The sequence below is a fragment of the Phyllopteryx taeniolatus genome, chromosome 3 (genome assembly GCF_024500385.1).
Source record: "Phyllopteryx taeniolatus isolate TA_2022b chromosome 3, UOR_Ptae_1.2, whole genome shotgun sequence".
Lineage (NCBI taxonomy): Eukaryota > Metazoa > Chordata > Actinopteri > Syngnathiformes > Syngnathidae > Phyllopteryx > Phyllopteryx taeniolatus.
In genome coordinates, this window is record NC_084504.1 from 30,354,464 (window position 1) to 30,373,900 (window position 19,437).

At 41.8% G+C, this 19,437-nt stretch overlaps 2 protein-coding genes across 2 annotated transcripts; both read right to left on the bottom strand.

Moving 5' to 3' along the window:
* Positions 1–15: 15 nt before the first annotated feature.
* Positions 16–13,180, bottom strand: gpat4 (glycerol-3-phosphate acyltransferase 4). The gene is made up of 13 exons (XM_061768524.1): positions 13,023–13,180; positions 11,889–12,421; positions 10,673–10,742; positions 10,288–10,588; positions 8,911–8,985; positions 8,104–8,193; positions 3,402–3,495; positions 3,168–3,283; positions 3,006–3,061; positions 2,833–2,918; positions 2,613–2,741; positions 2,445–2,524; positions 16–1,143 (listed from the first exon to the last, which is right to left on the bottom strand). The coding sequence occupies exons 2-13, from the start codon at positions 12,054–12,056 to the stop codon at positions 1,035–1,037; spliced, it is 1,374 nt and encodes a 457-aa protein (XP_061624508.1). The 5' UTR covers positions 12,057–12,421; positions 13,023–13,180; the 3' UTR covers positions 16–1,034.
* Positions 13,181–13,903: 723 nt separating this feature from the next.
* Positions 13,904–18,010, bottom strand: polr3d (polymerase (RNA) III (DNA directed) polypeptide D). Its single transcript, XM_061768530.1, has 9 exons — positions 17,831–18,010; positions 16,831–17,002; positions 16,711–16,754; positions 16,470–16,624; positions 16,254–16,375; positions 15,995–16,151; positions 14,577–14,824; positions 14,350–14,502; positions 13,904–14,240 (listed from the first exon to the last, which is right to left on the bottom strand). Exons 2-9 carry the CDS (start codon positions 16,990–16,992, stop codon positions 14,127–14,129), a joined length of 1,155 nt encoding a protein of 384 aa, XP_061624514.1. The 5' UTR covers positions 16,993–17,002; positions 17,831–18,010; the 3' UTR covers positions 13,904–14,126.
* Positions 18,011–19,437: the final 1,427 nt, after the last annotated feature.

Here is a 19,437-nt window from a genome sequence, read left to right on the forward strand (position 1 = left end):
GCCAGACACAAATAGTGACATTCTTGAGGGTTTATTTTGATGAGCACGTTTGGCGGTTAACTCCAGCCTGAAGGAGGCCAAACTACTGCTACACTTTCTCTTCTTGAAAAGTTCGCCAAGTAGGACAAAGATCACCAAAGCAAGGGGAAATCAACGCAATAGCCTTGGGAGTTCAGTTCAAATAAATAAGACAAACTTGTTGTCGCTGAAACAAATCGGTGGCCAGTGAAGCCGGTTAGGGATTGTAATGATTAGTTGCTTTTCATTTCAAAGACCCATTGTAATTATTTAAAGCTGCATGATTACCTGTTGACCATGGGCACTGATGATTGAGCTGTTAGGCATCGCAAGTCTGTTCTTTAACTTGATATACGCCATCATTCGCTGGAACAGGTGCAATATTTCCACTTCACAATGTGAGCATTGACACATTCCATGGAAAACGAACCAGCAACAAGAGTTCCGGTCACAACAGTTACTGCTGTCGCAATCACAGGTCGATGCAAGCCTTCATGTAAAACACAAAGCTTAAAATACAAGATTCTGTCTCTTGGAAAGAAAGAAAAAAAAAAAAAAAAAGCTCACAAAAATAGTTGTCAATGTAACAAACTCTGGCATTATGTCAGACACAAGCCAGTCATGCAAACTCTCAAAACACCATTTTTATCATCTATAACTCAGTTATATACCCAGGTAGAACCAGGGTTAGCTTAAAACATAAGTGAAATACAAACATTGTAAAATTAAATTAGAAAACAAAGAAACTTAATGACATACATATTACAAGTTCTTCCTCATCCACAAGGAAGACATGGCTCCATCTCGGAGCATGATTACTTTTCCATTCTGAATGCAGGTGAGGCTTGTTTCATGTAACGCCGATGGACCTGATACAACGCTGCAAACAGCAGACGACCGTTTGAGGCAGAGAAAAGTCGAAGAAGCTCAACTTCTAGAGGGCGCGCAACTGACTTGATTTGCAGTCAGAGCTTCCCTGTGAGGGCTTTGAGCCGATCCACCTCCTCCCAAATCTTTCAGGAGCGGCTGCGATCCTCTTGGGTGCCCACCAGCATTTTGCTGTACAGCTTCTGCTGTTCTTCCTTAAAAGTATCTTTTACCTTTCCTCTCTTCAGCCCTCCGTCCCTGCAAAAATGAATTCATTAGTCGCCGTCATCTTTGTTGAGTGTCACATTATCCCAAAACTCAAATGCTAGCTTTTAAAGCGCAGGCAGTAATTGGGCATGTAAAATCTGCACTATACGAAGATCACCCAAATAAAAAGGTAGCACTTTATTCAGCTGCTGATCTGAAATGGGAGTACATTTGAACTTAAATTACCACCAATTAACATCAACAAGGGATGAGTTATTGAGTGAGAAAGAAAAATCAACAAGAAGGTAAAGGGAGGTTGTGGCTCACCTGCTGATTGATTACCATAAAGTTCGACTATAAACTGCAACTTTTTTTTTTAGCAGCAGCTTAAAGATGAGGCTCATTTGCGGATTTTCGAGTTTGTCTATTCTTAGCTTCTTTTTAACTCACCAAAATTGTGTTAACTGTGGATACATTTTCCAATGCGCTCCATGTTTCTTTTAAATCAACTCTGCACTCAAAGCATTCAAAAGCTTTCCAGAACTTCTCTGCTCAAGTGTACATGCCATGCCACAAATGTCACATTATTTTTGCTATGCATACTTTGTTGTGGCACGAGCAGTATTTTTCGCTTTTGCGTTGCTTTGTACTGTTTACACTTGTTTAATACGTGTAATAAAGTTGTCATTGTTTTTTTATTTCTCGTGTTTCTATGTATTCTGCCCTCCCTGAGCATGCAGTGTTTAGTTTGGTAAATAGCTAATACTCTATCTTTAAATGAGATGTTCTTGCTTCAAGCTGTTGATTTGTCATAATTTTTTTCATTCAAAGTACTTTCAACATAGCATCACTGCCATTATTAGTAGCCTAACAGGCTGGCTTACTGCTAACATCCAATCTGAAACGCATCATAACTGCAGTCTGTTCCTTTCGCATAAACACTGCAGTAGCACATCCGAATAGAATATCCAACAATGCTCACAGGCTTTTATTCTCTGTGCTTTGTGGAAACAATCAGTACTATCCTAGATCACCTTCGGTTTCGTTTGCTGAGCATCTATTTCTTGATAGCAAACAACTCTACCCGTGTTGAACTCCTGCCAGCGTCAGGTTCAGGCATGCAAACCAGAGGGGGCATCACAATAGGTCTAATGTGTGTGGCTTATATGAAGGAAATTCCTTTTTTTTTTTCTTCTTCTTATACACGGTTGCACTCTATTGACTGAATTATAAAGTACAGGCTGTGTCACAGGGTGATATCCATGTACACATTCAACAGCACAGTTTGTATGTGACAGTGACCGAAAAAAAACAAAAACAAAAAAAAAAAAGAAAAACTAAGATTGCATTACCACAAAAGGTCCACTAATCCTCCTTGTCTGGCAATGGCTGCTTTTACCCGATTGGCAAACTGTACAGCATCCTCCCCTTCCTATGGAAAATATTGATACATGTAAGAGTGCACAGAGAAACAATCATATGTGAATGGCTTCATAGTATAGTTGAAGTTTGAGTCGTACCTCTCTGGACATAGGAGGAAGGTACCACACGCTGCAGACAATGGCCCAGCTGCTCATCATACGTAACAGGTAGTTGACCATTCCGAACTTGCTGCTGTTCCAGAAGGCGTCTCCAAATCTGGGATCATACTGCGCAGGATATAAACAACCAATTCACCTTATAAACACGTGGTCGAAATTATAGTAACATGTATTAAAATTTAAAAAATAAAAATCATACCTTGATAGCCACAGGGTACACTGTGCCGCCGATTTCAAAACTGCCTTTTTTAAACATCATAACTGACGTGTTGTTAATGCATGTACCTGCACAAAAATCAGAGGTTTTGTTAAAAACACAAAACAAAACTTTTGAGCTTTGAAGAAACTCAAAACAATAGAACATAAACTCACCTTCTGGGAATATGAGAATGGGAAGCTTCGATTTATCCTGTGCATGGTCACTCAGCCTGTATTTGCAGAGATCATCATCATTTTTATGGGATTCTTAAAATTGGCTCCGCTGACAATTGTAAAAATTCAGTACACGTGTAACCAAAAAAATTGTACTTGTACCTGTTGGCCACTAGATGTCGGTCTTTGACCTCTGAGCGCTCAAACCAAATGTGCGGGCAGGCCCTCACCATGGATCTCTGAATGATTCCCATCAAGCCCCCGTGAATTTGGCCCACCTGACACACACACACATTACATAAGACGTGCAAAGAGCTCCATGTGTACACAAATTCCGACAAACAACTGTGATGGGGGAGAAAAAAAACAAAAACAAAAAAAACGTCAAATTGTTACCATTGCGTAGCAGCCATCACTGGCCAGAATTATGACATCAATGGGTGATGTGTGGTTGGCCACGCATATTCCTCCATTTTTGGGTTTATTTTCACTACAAAATGAAAGAAAACAGATGATTAGGCAGGTACTTCCTCTAGCATTTATCACGAGCCATCAACTCAAACCACATGTGGCTGAAAGTCATGATGACTGAAAAAAATCTATCATGCTAGTTCTTTCCAAAGAGCAACAAAGTAAATCATGTTGACGCTGCAAATCATTTGACTTGTTGAACATACCAAGGCTTCATTCCAGGGATTGAGTTAAAACAGAACAAGAGAGCATCACTGACTCGTATTTTTATCACTCATAAGATCGAATGCGTTCCAACATGCCCGATATCTCACGCCAAAAGGAGTAGTGTGAGTGCCACTTGCTTAATCGGCTAAATCAGAATCTTGCTACATCAACATCAGATCTGATGCTGATCTTTTTTTAAACGGTTAATATAAGAGACATTGCTGTTGAGGGTTTTGTACGTTGTCTAAACCAATAGCAACTCAAATGTAAAAGTTTGAGCCCCTGGCAACCTCCCTTTCACAACCACTCTCATTTTCTGACTGAGTGCGAACCCACCCGTGCCTCGTCACTTCGGAAAAAAGACATCTGGCATTATGTAATCTCATGTAGACTGTGGCGGATTACTTACGAGGAGAAATAGGTACGCGATGGGAATGTCCACATGCAAAAGCCATTATGACATTTCCTCCCAAAAATTCATCTTACGGAAATCAAGTTTCTTTACAAACATTGTAATGGAATACACCAAGTAAAAAAACACATTTATAAACATGCAATGCCAACAAAAGAATATGGCCATTTAAAAGTAAAGCATTTATCTAATACAAGTACAGTACTAGTAACAATTATGCCTCTGTTAAATAGACACTTTTGATACAAATTACAAACAACTTCACACATTTATACAATCTGCAAATTATTGTATCGCTATTATAACAAGTAGGTTTTGAGGAAACTATTACACTAAACACATACTACCCACGCAGGTTGCTTTGCTATATGTGTAATGTCCAGACTCCAAATTAGTACCACAAGTGATCAAATATAGCACACTGAATTAACGTATCGATTATATATATCACACGCACCGCTTTATGGATACATCCGTCAAGATATTATCTAAGAAGAAGTCATTCTTCCTTTTGCGTGCCATCTGTCCTCTAACTTCTCTATTGATAAGGACTGTGACGTGCGGACTGTCTCGTCAATACATCGCAGATTAGTGCAATAAAAGTCTGTTGTAAACGGCAATTACAGGAGCCCTGACAATAAACAAGCAGTAATTTGACTGCAACGACTTCAACGCTTGTACTATACTACAACGTGGGGCTGGGCGAAAAATACATCTTTCACCCCCCCAAAAAAATTACACTTACTTACACACACACACACCACAGAAAGAGCAAAAGACGACTTTATTCTAAATATGTTTTCCTTATTTTTTGCTTTATTTCACCTCATACTAAACAAGCAGATAAGCAAGTGCTTCCACTTGGGGGACAAAATGGATTTTGTCAAAACATGCATGTAAGCACGACCTTTAGTACAACCCCAATTCTAATGAAGTTGGGACGTTGTGTTAAACAAAAATAAAAACAAAATACAATGATTGGCAAATCATGTTCAACCTATATTTAATTGAATACACTGCAAAGACAAGATATTTAATGTTCAAAGTGGTAGACTTTGTTTTTAGCAAATAATCATTAACTTGGAATTGTATGGCTGCAACACTTTCCAAAAAAGCTGGGACAGGGTCATGTTTACCACTGTGTTACATCACCTTTTCTTTGAACAACATTCAATAAACCTTTGGGAACTGAGGACACTAATTGTTGAAGCTTTGTAGGTGGAATTCTTTCCCATTCTCGCTTGATGTACAGCTTCAGCTGTTCAACAGTCCGGGGTCTCCATTGTTGTATCTTACACTTCATAATGCGCCACACATTTTCAATGGGAGACAGGTCTGGGCTGCAGGCAGGCCAGTCTAGTGCCCGTACTCTTTTACTACGAAGTCATGCTGTTGTAACACGTGCAGAATGTGGTTTGGCATTGTCTTGCTGAAATAAGCAGGGGCGTCCATGAAAAAGACGTCGCTTGGATGGCAGCATATGTTTCTCCAAAACCTTTATGTACCTTTCAGCATTAATGCTGCCTTCATAGATGTGTAAGTTACCCATGCCATTGGCACTGAGACAGCCCCATACCATCACAGATGCTGGCTTTTGACCTTTGCGTCCATAACAGTCTGGATGGTTCTTTTGCTCTTTGGCCCAGAGGACACGAGGTCCACATTTTCAAAAAACAATTTGAAATGTGGACTCGTCGGACCACAGAACACTTTTCCGCTTTGGATCGGTCCATCTTAGATGAGCTCGGGCCCAGAGTAGCCGGCGGCGTTTCTGGGTGTTGTTGATAAATGGCTTTTGCTTTGCATAGTAGAGTTTCAAGTTGCACTTACGGATGTAGCGCCGAACTGTATTTACTGACATTGGTTTTCTCAAGTGTTCCTGAGTCCATGTGGTGATATCCTTTACACATTGATGTCGGTTTTTGATACAGTGCCTGCTGAGGGATCGACGGTCACGGGCATTCAATGTTGGTTTTCGGCCTTGCCGCTTACATGCAGTGAGTTCTCCAGATTCTCTGAACCTTTTGATGATATTATGGACCGTAGATGCTGAAATCCCTGAATTCCCTGCTATTATACGTTGAGGAACATTGTCCTTAAACTGTTCAACTATTTTCTCACTCACTTGTTCACAAAGAGGTGAACCTCGCCCCATCTTTGCTTGTGAATGACTGAGCAATTCAGGGAAGCTCCTTTTCTACCCAATCATGGCACCCACCTGTTCATAATTAGCCTGTTCCCCTGTGGGATGTTCCAAACAGGTGTTTGATGCGCATTCCTCAACTTTCTCAGTCATTTTTGCCACCTGTCCCAGCTTTTTGGGAACGTGTTGCAGCCATAAAATTCTAAGTTAATGATTATTCGCTAAAAACAAAGTTCATCAGTTTGAACATTAAATATCTTGTCTTTGTCGTGTATTCAATCAAATATATGTGGAACATTATTTGCAAATCATTGTATTCAGTCTTTATGTTTAACACAATGTCCCAACTTCATTGGAATTGGAAAGTTTGACAATTCAACAGCGGCACGGTGGCCGACTGGTTAGAGCGTCAGCCTCACAGTTCTGAGGACCCGGGTTCAATCCCCGGCCCCGCCTGTGTGGAGTTTGCATGTTCTCCCCGTGCCTGCGTGGGTTTTCTCCGGGTACTCCGGTTTCCTCCCACATCCCAAAAACATGCATGAATTGGAGACTCTAAATTGCCCGTAGGCATGACTGTGAGTGCGAATGGTTGTTTGTTCCTATGTGCCCTGCGATTGGCTGGCAACCAGTTCAGGGTGTACCCCGCCTCCTGCCTGATGACAGCTGGGATAGGCTCCAGCACGCCCGCGACCCTAGTGAGGAGAAGCGGCTCAGAAAATGGATGGATGGATGGACAATTTAACATAAATGAACCTTCGAAATGAGAGCTAGAGTTGGTGATAGAGTTGTACATGTGAGGCACTGTGACCTCAGCAACTTTGCAACTAGGAAGCACATACCTCGGGTCAAAACTTTTCAACAATTCAATTAACGACTTCTCTTGCAACGTACAAAAGGGCACCATGTCTTTGGGAATGTTCCGAACCCGAGCCTTCCGGCAGGCTCCTTTCTTGTCACATGGAAAACAATTTCAAACTGATTCCAATCATGTTTGGTTCGTATTGGGAACTGAGCTCGCAAAACTGACAACACAGACTCTGCTTTTGTAAACTAGCTCCTATTTGCTCATAGATAAGATGTTCGTGGAATCAGCGCACATCAGCAGAGACATGCTACGAACTACAAAAGATGCTTAAAAAAAATACAAAATTCAAATACACTCAAATTAATCTATAAAATCAATTAATTCCCCAGCCCTACTAAAAAGGTCTGTAATTGCAGCACTTTTATCACCAAGCCACCAATTAAACACAAGTAACAGTGTGTGGCTGCTCTGTGCTGTACAGAAGTTATCATGCAGCTCAAAAAAAAAAAAAACCTTAGTGAATTTTGAAAGTGGGATTGTGTGTATATATATATATATATATATATATATAAAATACAAATAAAAAAAATAGTCAACATGAGTTCCAGCGTCACGCCTGAAGCTTGATATAACTTTGGCCTACTCTATTTTACTTTTTCCACTTGCTCACTTTTGTGTTTTGAGGCATGTACCATCCTGTCAATGTTTTTAAGGTGATGGGTCATATTTGTGTGTGCGCACACAACGGGCTACCAATATTTTTGCGCACGACTGTAAAAAGACACATTATGCTTTTTTTTCTTGACAATCTGACATGAAATCAGACTAAACATTCCCTGTTTTAGGTCAATTAGGATTACCAAAATTATTTCTATTAGCTAAATGCCAGAAAAGTGAGAGGATTTTGTTTTAGACAAATATATATACGAGACAATACAGTCATGACAGTATGCCAACACAAGCACGTGCACGCATACATTGCGGGAGACCCTTACGAAGCTCAGGTTATCCTCCAAACCTTGCCTCGGACAATTATTTGAACCACTACGTTTCTCCTTACCTGTCGTGATATGTTATGATGGCAGTCAGAGCTCTGACACATATTCTGTTGCACATAAGGTGGACCTTCTCACTCAGGACGTTTTTCATCCTGCAAGAAGGAACACACAACAGGCATGGTCACTTGAGGCATGTTTCAACAAGACTTCACACCGATTTTATCGGCCTTATCGGTATCGGCCGATAATTAGCATTTTATGCTGATCGGCTTTAATGTCATAATTCGTCAATGACGTCATTGATCAGCTTCGCAAAAGACATTTACTCCGCGTCTCCATCGTGCACAGTATATTTGAATCCAAAAGCTAGTTTAGTTTTAGCCTTGTCGCGTGTCTTTTGACGTAGACCTGTAAATATCTGACGGCCAATAAAATTGTTTAAAAAAAGAAAGAAAAAAAACATGTCGGCGATGTGGAACAGACAACACGTCTGAGACAGACAACACGTGATGCCCGGATCAGATGACAAGACAAATTTGCTCTTTCACGATTGCACTATGTCAGACTACTGCAATAAAATATTGTATTCCGATACCACCGGATCCCGTTTTTTACGATAAGTGGGCTGTATCTTGTCAACTCAAATGTGACCGGATTCACTCGTTACCATGGCGATGACAACAAGAGCGGATCGCGCCGTGTGTTTAAGAACAAAATGGGGGGAAAACGTGTGTCGGTGGTCACTGGTGCTCAGGAGAGGAAAGAACGTTCTTTTAAGGCTTCCTTGAGGTATGTTCACGTACTTTTAATACGATTAAGCAAAAGCTGAAAGGATCTGTTTGACCATGAAAAACAACAGACACTCATACCTTCCATTGGGCAGTAGGCCTATGAGAGAAGTGAGGAATACCAGGAGGCCAACACCAGTGAAGGCAAGAGTTACCCTGAAACAAACAGGACAGATGCATGTTACTGATGACACGAGAATTAGAAATCTGTTTTTCATAATCATAATTTTAAAAAAAACAGGATTGGGAAACACAGCTATTTGCAAATAAAGGGAAGATTTTGCTCCATCAGAATGAAGTCTCTGCTGTCACAGACTCTTTAAGAGGACTTAATGAGCTGCGATTGAGCTGGCGATGAGACCAAATTAATTTGGATGAGCCAAATCCAGTTCCGGAGAGGGTGCTGATTAAATTTTGTGGGGAAAGAGTCTATGCAAGTGATGAAAGACAAGCTTGCATTTGTGTGGAAAAAGAACCATTTGCGCAAGTACGATGAGCGTCTACGTTCATGTGGCCTGTTTCGCCTCCCCGCCGGCGACTGGATGTGTGCCAGCCAGGCTCAGCAGTGAGTCACTATCTGTGACACATTCAGTGTCTCTGGCACGAATACTCCACGCACAACATTTTATGCGCAATCATGAAGTCCTCACAGTGCTCACACGTCGTTAAAGACAGTTGTTTGCTACCACACTCTCATCTCATCACAACAATGCTTTACTGCCAACAGAGAAAAACTATTAGCCTAGCACAGAAACCTGAATGTGGGATGTACACTCAGTGGCCCCACCACTTCACCCTGCAATAAGACTTACTGCACTCTGGATCAAAACCTCTGCCTCATGTCGAGGGATGATGTCATTTCAATAACATTAATTCATAGTAACACTTTTCCCCCTAAACGGTGAAACCACATCATACGGAGACCTGATTAATATTTCGAGATAATAAGTAGCCAAACAAAAACAATGAAAACATTAGATGTACTGGAACTCATTCATCTGCAGGTGTACCTATATGGGTGTCCAGCAATTCATATTTTGAAACCAATGGCCGACGGCAAGCCATTCATGAAAACTAGTTGCCGAACTCTGCACACTACTCAACAGTTCAGTCGGCTTCGGAGGCGTCGCACGGTGTGCGGCGGGGCTTAAAATCATCAACACTCGTACAGCAAAAGTGAATGGCTCATATCATTGCGTGGCACAGTGGACAGCACTGCTGCATCAACAGTGTCCCAAAATGTTTTTTTTTTTTTCTTTAACTCAAATGATATATATTTGCACTGACGGCAGTTTGTACTTGCGTAATTATATCAGTTAGTGTTGTCAAAATTGATTTCAAGTTTCTCCGACGGTAGTCTGACGATGAAGATCCACATTTGCAATTAAAATGTTGACTCGTTTTCTTGTTGTCAGTGTTTCCACCTAACCTTGAGTAAACATCTGTATAGTTTAATACCTGAGAGGCAAAAGGATGCCGTAGCGGATCAGCAGGCCCAGTCCCCACAGCACAGTCAGCCTCAGGCTGATGTAGTGGAAGTTGTAGTTGCTGCGCGTCAGCAGATTCCAAGACTCCAACTCCTCTGGCGAGAACCGCTTGGTCACCTCGTCGTCCATGATGCTCTCCACCCCTCTTCGAGCAAAATAGAAGATGTCCGACATCTCGAACTCGGGCGCCGAGTCCAGGTCTTTGTTGCTGCCGCTGCGCCGAATCTCCTTGATCTCTTCTTCCAAAGAAGTGGGATGCTTTGCAATGATAGCTTAGAGCCGTCCAGAGGAGGCTGGTGTCATCAATACGCACACGGAGCATGGACACGGAGCGAAACAATAATATTCCCTCTTACCATTTGAGTAGGGTTTATACAAGGGATGATTATTTTCTTTGGCTCCTCTCTCCATCCTCAGTGTAGCCCACTACAAAAACAACAGTAGGAGAGTACAGAAGATTTGAAATATTAATAAAATGTGGATTGTTTTTTCCACATCTCTTATGTAAGACCATAGGTACAGAATTTAGACCAAAATCCTTTGTTCTTTCATTTTGCAGCCGCAAAAAAGGTTAACAAGTTGAAAACATGCAAGCATTGTTGCAGTCTACTTCAAGGCAGAGGGAGGTACTTCCCTAACAGGGAGGTACTTCTGCTGACAAGAGAGGAAAGGTACACAATGTCCTCCAAATGTAAGCCAAAAAAGTTCAGGAAGGAATTGGACCGGGAGACACATCAGCAGCCTCCGATTACATTTGGTAACACAAGGCGTGGTACATTTGAATGCAAAAATTGTGAGCAAATTTATAAATAGGAGTGTCCAAAAACACAGGAATTAGCCTCCAGCGCGGGTGAAGAACGTTTGGTATTACAGATGCTTTGACTGTTAAATGGCTCATATATAATCTTGCCATTTGAAAAAGATTTTCCATTCAACAAAAGGAAACTCCCGCGAGGCTATTCATTTTATTCGTATCAATACGGTCACACTTTTTAACAACGTGATCAGAAGAAGAATCGATTGTCAAACTTGGTTTTTATAGTTTTATAGAACCTACCCTTTTTTTCGAGAACCTACCAAAAGAATCTCGGTTTAAGTGCGATCATGATAGAAAACTCATGTAAGTGTAGTAATCCCATTATGGAGGAAGGAAATAGTTTGATGTATTTAAAGCAGCTGGAGCTTGGCAGACTATAATTAGTGACAAGCTACAACTTACCCAGGTTACATAACAGCAGGCTGCTATGTAAATCCATATCTGCCAGTGAGAGCAATGACCTCTGATTGCATGCTTCAGAATAGTACAAGCGAACCTCCAATATATATATATATATATTATTATTATTATATATTTTTTTTAATTTATTTTTATTTCCGCGTGTATACGTTTAAACTCAGAGGCTCCATTCTACCGGTCCAAAGCTCACAAAATATCTCAGATATATATCTATATATGATATATGATGTACTGTACAAGATTACACTAACTAGAAACAATCCAGGTGTTCTGTTACAATTTCAAACAAGCTCTCATTTGCCGAGCACATCATCGAGGTAAAAAGAAGCGCTTGCCTCAAAGATCTTCAACAGCGACTTCATGTAGAGGCGTCGGATGCCAAAGGACACCCCGAAGATGGCGGGAACAATGATGAAGACGAGCAGCAGCGTGAACCACACGGTGAAGGAGATACCCAGGAGGATGCACACCAAGCTGTCGAAGGGGTTAAAGAACAGCTCCATGTTGAGGACAGGCGAGCGCTGAGATCTTCAGGATCGCTCCGAGTCGGACGGGTAGAGTAGAAGTCTCGAACGAGACGTCTCGGCCCCAACTGGCCCTGATCTGTTGTCAAAACCGGGTCTTCATGAAGACGACTATAACACGGAGAGCCTTCTCACTGCACAGAGAACCGAGGATCATCTTAATGTTGCCGACGCGGGCGATATTATAGAAGAATCTGGTTCCATCAGTCTCGTTAGCTGCATTTAATATCCAGAGGTCCTCGCTGTTATAGCAAGAGCCCCATTGGGAGGATGTAAACAAAACAAAAACAGCTGGACTCGGCAGGTAGCGCGCCTGTGCTGAGGATCCTCAGTGGGAAGTTGACCTGGAAAGAAGAAAAAGTCGCACATCATCACAACCTCTCACTTCGAAATGTCATCTGTGAATCATTGTTACACTCGCTTAGCGCAGCCTGTTAGTTCTTTAACTAGTAACGGCGCCGTGTGCACGAGGTGGTTCGACTCATGTCGTATTTGGTGTTTTGGGAAATGGCGTGAGCGGAGTCGTAAACAGCGTGTCGGCGGTCAGCTTCTCCTCTCATGATGATTCAGCGGGACGACTAAACGACTGCCAGCTCCAGCCGCCGCTAGCTTCTTCACTTCAGCTAGCACTTGAACATCACCATTTCGACCGCGTTCCAACATTAGTTCGTGTCCGTAATCGCTAATGTTAAATTTGCCACTCAGCCACCATTAATCCACTGTGTTCTCTAACGAGGGGTCTATCATTGTTTGTTTGTTTGTTTGTTTGTTTTTATCCCAGGCGTGCTCCAGCTCTTCTGGGTTAGCTTTTGCTATCGGCCACGAACTGAGGATGAACTGCTGAGCCAAGCTTTTGTTGGTAGCGCGGGTTGTGCTCATGTTTCCCAGAGAGCTTACCCAATAACCAGCAGATAAAAAGGGGGAAATAATGGATGACAGACCCACCTTCCGTAGCGACAGCGGGCCATCTCTTGTCAACTCCACCGGGCGGACAACGTGAACAGACAACCGGCCACTTAGTAGGAGCCGAGCTCCGAATAGCTGCGCCTTTTCCCACCCAGTCCAAGTCCAAGACCAAGACATGCCCTGCTCTACAGCGACACCACCTGCTTGCGAGGGGTTACTACATGCATGCGTCCAATCGCATTACATTACGTAACAATGTCCTCCTCTACAGCGACACCACCTGCTTGCAAGGGGTTACTACATGCATACGTCCAATCGCATTACATTACGTAACAGCGAATGCTGAGTGCAGGGGTCGTCCAACTTTTTTTTTTTTTTTTTTTTTTGTCGTGGTGGGCCACATTCTAGTTAGGTTTTGCCTCAGAGGGCCGTTATAACTGTGAAACCAGATTACGCGTTACATCATATTATTACATCTACACAACAAATTGATGGATAACTCGTTCTGAAATCAGGAGTCAAGGATAATACTTTAACTATTGATCAAGTAACTGTTTTTTAAAAAAAAAAATGCTTAGTTCAATTATTCTTTAACTCTTAAACACGTATTTTATTCTTTTTGACTGGCTGTGCCTCCTCCTGACACCTGTAATTTTTTTTAGGGTTATCTCTTTAGTTATTCAATGTAAACAAATCTTTTTGGCGGCATATCCAATAGCTGTTTTTGGCCCATGGTAAGCTTTCATTTACTTTTATAAAGATAACATTTGAACGAGGTCCATGCGGTAACACTGATGTGTACTATGAATCCATAGTAGTACCCTTTGGTGTTTTTAAAAAATATATATGATTAAAAGAGCCTTTTCTACTACTGAGTGCTACGTGAAATCATGATTTTGTGGAGAGAGAAAAAAAAATCATTTGATAACAAAAACTTTTATTCACACATTTACATCCATGTACAGCCAAATTATTTTAGAATGCAGACTAATGAAATGTGAAACTGAAATATGGCACATTGAATTTTAATGTGCCTTTAGGCAACAAACTTTTGGTCTCATTTCAAGTTTTATCGATTAGTGTTTTAGCACACTTTCATATGACACAGCACTCAGTCACAAACATAACGGGCATTAAACATCATCACCTGCTCTCCAGCAAAGATTCAAAGTCTGGTGAGCAAACCATTTTGTGTTTGACATTGCCTAACACAGTCAAGTCACCTGTTCGGCCCTCAGTGTCAACAGAAACCAGTTCCTGAAAAAAATTCCAAAGACAAACACAAGGGGTGGAGTTCGAGCTCAGTGGGTCTGTAATGAAACGACGGAGCACGAGAGCAACCTGAACAAATGATTTCCTGTCATACCTGAAGGAAAGCGCACGACGCTCCGAGGGACACGTCCAGCGTCACCTGCCCCATTATGAGCTGCACGCGACCGGACTTTCGGACCAGCATCTTTCCCACGAGACCCTCTCGGAGATCTTTCAAATTACAGCTGTTATCTTGATTTTTCTCCTCCTGTGAAATATGCAACGTATGCTCACACAGAAATATAATCATTGTATTACAAAACAGTAGCGACATCTAGCTACCTGAGACTCTGTTTTCAGGAGGACAGATTGGCCGTCCTCAGACTCCACCTCGGTTTTGATCGGCTTGTACTCCTTGGTAGGCGGCTGGCCGGGCAGCGTGTCGGGCAGCTGCATGAAGAACAGCTCCTCCCCTTTGCTCAGACTCCACTTGTGAAGAAGATCCGGCAGAACGTCCGGCTCGGGGAGCGCAGGTGGCTTGGAAGCAGCCTCGGACTTCTTTGTTTCCACTTCCTCCTGCTCTGCCTTCACTGAAAATTAAACGTTTAGGTTGTTCGTCTTTCATAATTGAAAGTTGGAGAAAAAAAAAAAAAAAAAAGTGTGCAAGGACCGTTAAGATGTTTAACATGCTGTGGTGAAAATGGCAAAGTACAGTGGCTGTGTAGTGATGACATTGCGCTATCGCAGGTTTCGAGTTTTATTTGACGGCTCCCCTTGCCATAACACGCTATTTGAAGTATATATATTGTTATTGAATTTTGTTCTTGAAGAGCCGTAAATGCCCCCACACCCAACATCCAGTGACAGTTTCTGGTATGTGCAAAATGTGAGGCGCGCAAAAAAATGCTCCATGAAATGGTTTTCTATGGGCATCATGACATACTGGACTTTGTAATGGGCATTTGCGCCCCCTTGTGGAGACATTAAGGGTCTTCAAGAACTTTCTTAAAGTGAGACATTGTTATTGTCAAGGAAGTATGACATATTCGTCGTTAGAAGATGTACGTTCGTGCCTGCCGAGCGGTTCATTAAAAACGCAAGACAACCAGTGACGAAGGTTTCGTTGCTGTTTGACAATCTAAGAATACAATTTGCTATGCTTTACTTTCTTCGTTTCAAATGAATTGACATTAAATCAAAGCATTCTCAGAAAAATGTTGGTGGAAGTGTGTAGATCTACTTAAAGCTTGACACGAAAAGAACCCAATGGGCATTTAAACAGGCCCTCTATTTGACTGTTTCTTGACACTATCCCTGTTTAACCAATTACAGGTTTAATCCATGCATGTTTCATATAAAAATTGCAATGTATTCGTAATGCAACATCAGGAGAACTAAAAATTATTTGGAGCATCTTGTGTGTGAGCGGGTGGGTTGGTTAGGGGTGGGGGGCAAAGGGCGGTCTCGCACGGTGCGCCATTCAAGCTAGGACTGCCACTGCCGCTGTCACTCAAGAATATTCATGCGTTTGTGTCTGGAATGTGTTTTAAGACTGCAATGTGAAACAAGGGTCACTTTGTAAATAGGGTAACACATTTTGAGGGGTGGCGATGGGTGTTCGCGGAATTTTAATTCGCCGTTTATGGAATGCGGTGTAACACGCGCGAAAGACAAGGGGTCACGATATAATTCCCCCTCAATAGTTCGGAGTTGTAAAGGGATTTGACACATTGCAACAAGAGAGAGCATTTCAAAAGTACTTTCTACTGCAGGTTCCATGAGCTCATCTTCTTCCATTTTCTCGATTTTAATAGCAGGAGCACTGAATTCCTCCTTGAAACCCCATCCTGACACAGCAAGAGGAAGTTGAACCGGGCAGCTTCTCTGTTCGCCCCGCAGGAATGGATCGTCTATGAACTAAAAAAACATGCAGGTAAATGCAAGAGTCAAACAGCAAAAGTATGAAATGGTGTCTACACAGTATATGGATTACGGTCATTAGTATGAAATGATACTCACGCCATCATGTTCCAGCTTGCGAAGGATTTCTTTGGTCTCTTCCTCAGTTTCTCTCTTCTCTTTTTTAATATTGATGATGGGGGACGGTCCTATGCTTGGGGCATCTCGTTCACTTTCATAACCTATTGCATATTGAAATACACCAGGGATGTTAGTCCATCGAACGATATGATACTAACCAAGAATCTGGTAGTTACACAAAAGATATATGCCCACCTTTTTTTCTGACGGCCATCTCTGCCGGCCCCTGCTCAAAAATCGAGTGGGACTGGATGATCTCCGGGCGACCCCGGCCCCGGCCCCTCTCTCTCGGACCTCTGCCTCGGGTCGCATCCCTCCGCTCCCTCCTCTGCCCACCTTCATCTTTGGCACTTTCAAGCATAAGTCAAAGTCAAGATTCATAAGAAGCGCTTGCACACACTTTTTCCCCCCCTTTGAATCTTGTTTGTCAACTTACTCTTCTCTAACTTTGCGGCCAATAATGTTGGGTGTAAATGTTTTCTAGTGGGGGAAATACAGGATTTTATTGAAAGAAGACAAAGAGAACTTTCATTTGGATCTTTTTGAGGACAGAGACCTTTTTCACTCCGCCCAGGGTGAGATCTCGAGAACGCATGGCGGGAAGGCGACCCGCAGCGATGGTAGCCGGTGTTCGGCGGCCCATCAGCTGGCCCCTCCCGCCCCCTCCGGGGGCTGGCATGCGATGACCACTGGGATCACCTGCACCTGAATCGGCCATCCTTAACAAACTTTACCCCCCCAAAAAAATGTTTAGAAGAAGTGAAAGAAATGCATTGTTCTGATCGGTGACCTCAGCAGAATAACTGTAGATGACCACCACCCACAACATTTGCACCAGAATCCTTAGTTCAGGAATGATCAAATACTGTGCCCCAGTACATGAGCAACATTAGTAAGAGATCATTAGCAGTGCCGCGAAAAAATATCCAATTTGACTTTAATTGCTCCGAATTGGTCCAAGAGTTCTACTACAAATAATGTGTCTTTGTTCATCTATGACAGCGACATGTAGTGACAGGCGCAACAATTCAATGGCAAAATGGACAATTAAACTGTGTATCCACCAGTTGACGTTGATTCTACAGAATAGCTTTGTGTAATATCAAATTGATTGATTGAAGTTTATTTCAAACATGCAGAAGAGGAAAAACAGTGTTTAAATTTGTTAGTAAATTCAGACGAGTTCATCACTGCTTCAGCATATTCTTTGTGACATTTTTGTTTGATGTGTGCCGTGACATTTTTCTAATGTAAAATATGTTCATTGGCTTTTACTTTTATCCAAATATAATTGTCAAAATCTAAATTTAATGTAAAGTAAGAAATTAATTAAAAGTGATTTGCATTTAATACATAATCGTTTAGGTCAAAAGTATAACGCAAATTGGGAAAACAAGGTCGATATAAGCAATAGTTTTCCGTGACAAGCGTTGGGAATATGAAGTCATGCGACGTCAACAACACGGCGGAAAAGGAGGCACACGTGGCCGACGTACATCAAATGTCTTTCTGTCGACCTCGCCTTTTGACACCCACGCGTACGTACGGCCACTTACGTGCACGGAGCGGAGATATCCCGAGAAGACAAAAACTCCACATTTGTCAGAAGTCACGACAAATTGTGCACTTCCAATCGACGCTTACGCACCGGGCGCCGCCATGTCACTTCCGGGTGTCATCAGCCCAACTTGAGGCGGATCGCAGCTGCGCACACAGTTGCGCAGATGCAAATCTTTGCCTGTTCTTACGTCAGCCCCCTTTTTATTTCCCAATTTTTATTGCGCCAAAGCACATACTTTACATTACAAATATCTACCGGTCCCCTACTAAACAAAAATGTCACATATTAAAGCTGAAATAATGATACTCCTGTTTACGCGAAAGATGTTGTTTTGCTGTGTGACTGTGTGAATGTACTTGCTGCAATCCGGCATTATTTGGGAGTGAGGAAATAATCATTTTCAGAATAATTAAATGAAATTTCACAGCACAGTGGTTGCGAATCATAGCTTTAAACAGCCAAAACGTTACACATGCTAATGCTGTAGCAAACATTCTTCCGTTAATGCATTTGAAATGATACCATTTCTTAGTCCATTCAGTGTTATGTTTATGATTGTGGTTGTATCTTACTGTGAGTACAACTGCGCCGAATCATACTGGAAAGGAGTTTATGATATTTTTGATACCTTATAACACTGATGTCAAACTCAAGGCCTGAGGACCAGATCCGGCCTGTCGCACCACTTGATGTGGCCCACTAAAGCAATTGAAGTGTGTCTGCTTCATGTACGTATCGTTAGAAGATGTACGTTAAATAGGTTTGTTCTTTTCATGTTCCTTCACTTTTACCACCCACCAAATAATTTCTGAACATAAAGTGAACAATAGTTGAATACAGTACTTAATATTTGTGTGCCACAATTGTCCATGATTTCTAATTTTGAATACAAACTACATTGCTAACAATACATATCATGATCAATTGCCAGGGCAACTGCGTACAGTATGTGAAATAATATGATGTGGTCAGATGACCTGACTATACATTTGTATGGTTTTCATAGTTCTAAAGGCCCTCTGAGGGAAACAATAACTAAGATATAAATGGGGCCTGATAAGATACTGTACATGTGACGGGCAAAATATGAGAAACACCTCTTAGCATGATGTTGTAATTTACAACCATAATAATAAACACATTGATAACTGAATAGCTGTCTGAAAGTATAAATACATATGATAAATGGAGTTTTACTGAATTGTATTTTTTAGATGTACCTCATGACATTTGGCAAGTGCACACATAAATTGGACTCGATATATACTGTATACTGTATTTAGATCTGTTCATTTTTATATTATGTGTTTGTGAAAATAAGTAAATAATACTGTTTGTCAATACCTCTTTATTGCCATGTTTTTTGCAAATCCATTTCCATTGTTCAAAAGGAGATTACAGCCATTAATCTGAGAAGAGCGTCTCTTGACATCACTTTTTTTTAATCTCTGGCGAAATCCTAAATGTTATCCCGCATGGAGCCAATGCAACACATCCCACTTACACCTAATGCCAGTGCAAATCTTCTTACTCTGGACTCAAATTGTAGCATCACTCGCCTGAGGATGGGCTAGGAGGGACGGGCAGGGGGGTTATGCCCTG

Excerpts from the sequence above, each read along its gene's own strand:
- gpat4 (XM_061768524.1), bottom strand. The coding sequence starts at position 12,056 with ATGGAGCTGTTCTTTAACCCCTTCGACAGCTTGGTGTGCATCCTCCTG. Across the intron at positions 8,194-8,910 it reads GGCCTACTGCCCAATGGAAG|GATGAAAAACGTCCTGAGTG; the intron begins GTATGAGTGTCT and ends TCCTTCTTGCAG. Across the intron at positions 3,496-8,103 it reads ATCATAACATATCACGACAG|TGAAAATAAACCCAAAAATG; the intron begins GTAAGGAGAAAC and ends TTCATTTTGTAG.
- polr3d (XM_061768530.1), bottom strand. The coding sequence starts at position 16,992 with ATGGCCGATTCAGGTGCAGGTGATCCCAGTGGTCATCGCATGCCAGCC. Across the intron at positions 16,625-16,710 it reads GGCCGCAAAGTTAGAGAAGA|TGCCAAAGATGAAGGTGGGC; the intron begins GTAAGTTGACAA and ends TATGCTTGAAAG. Across the intron at positions 14,503-14,576 it reads TCCTGAAAACAGAGTCTCAG|GAGGAGAAAAATCAAGATAA; the intron begins GTAGCTAGATGT and ends CATATTTCACAG.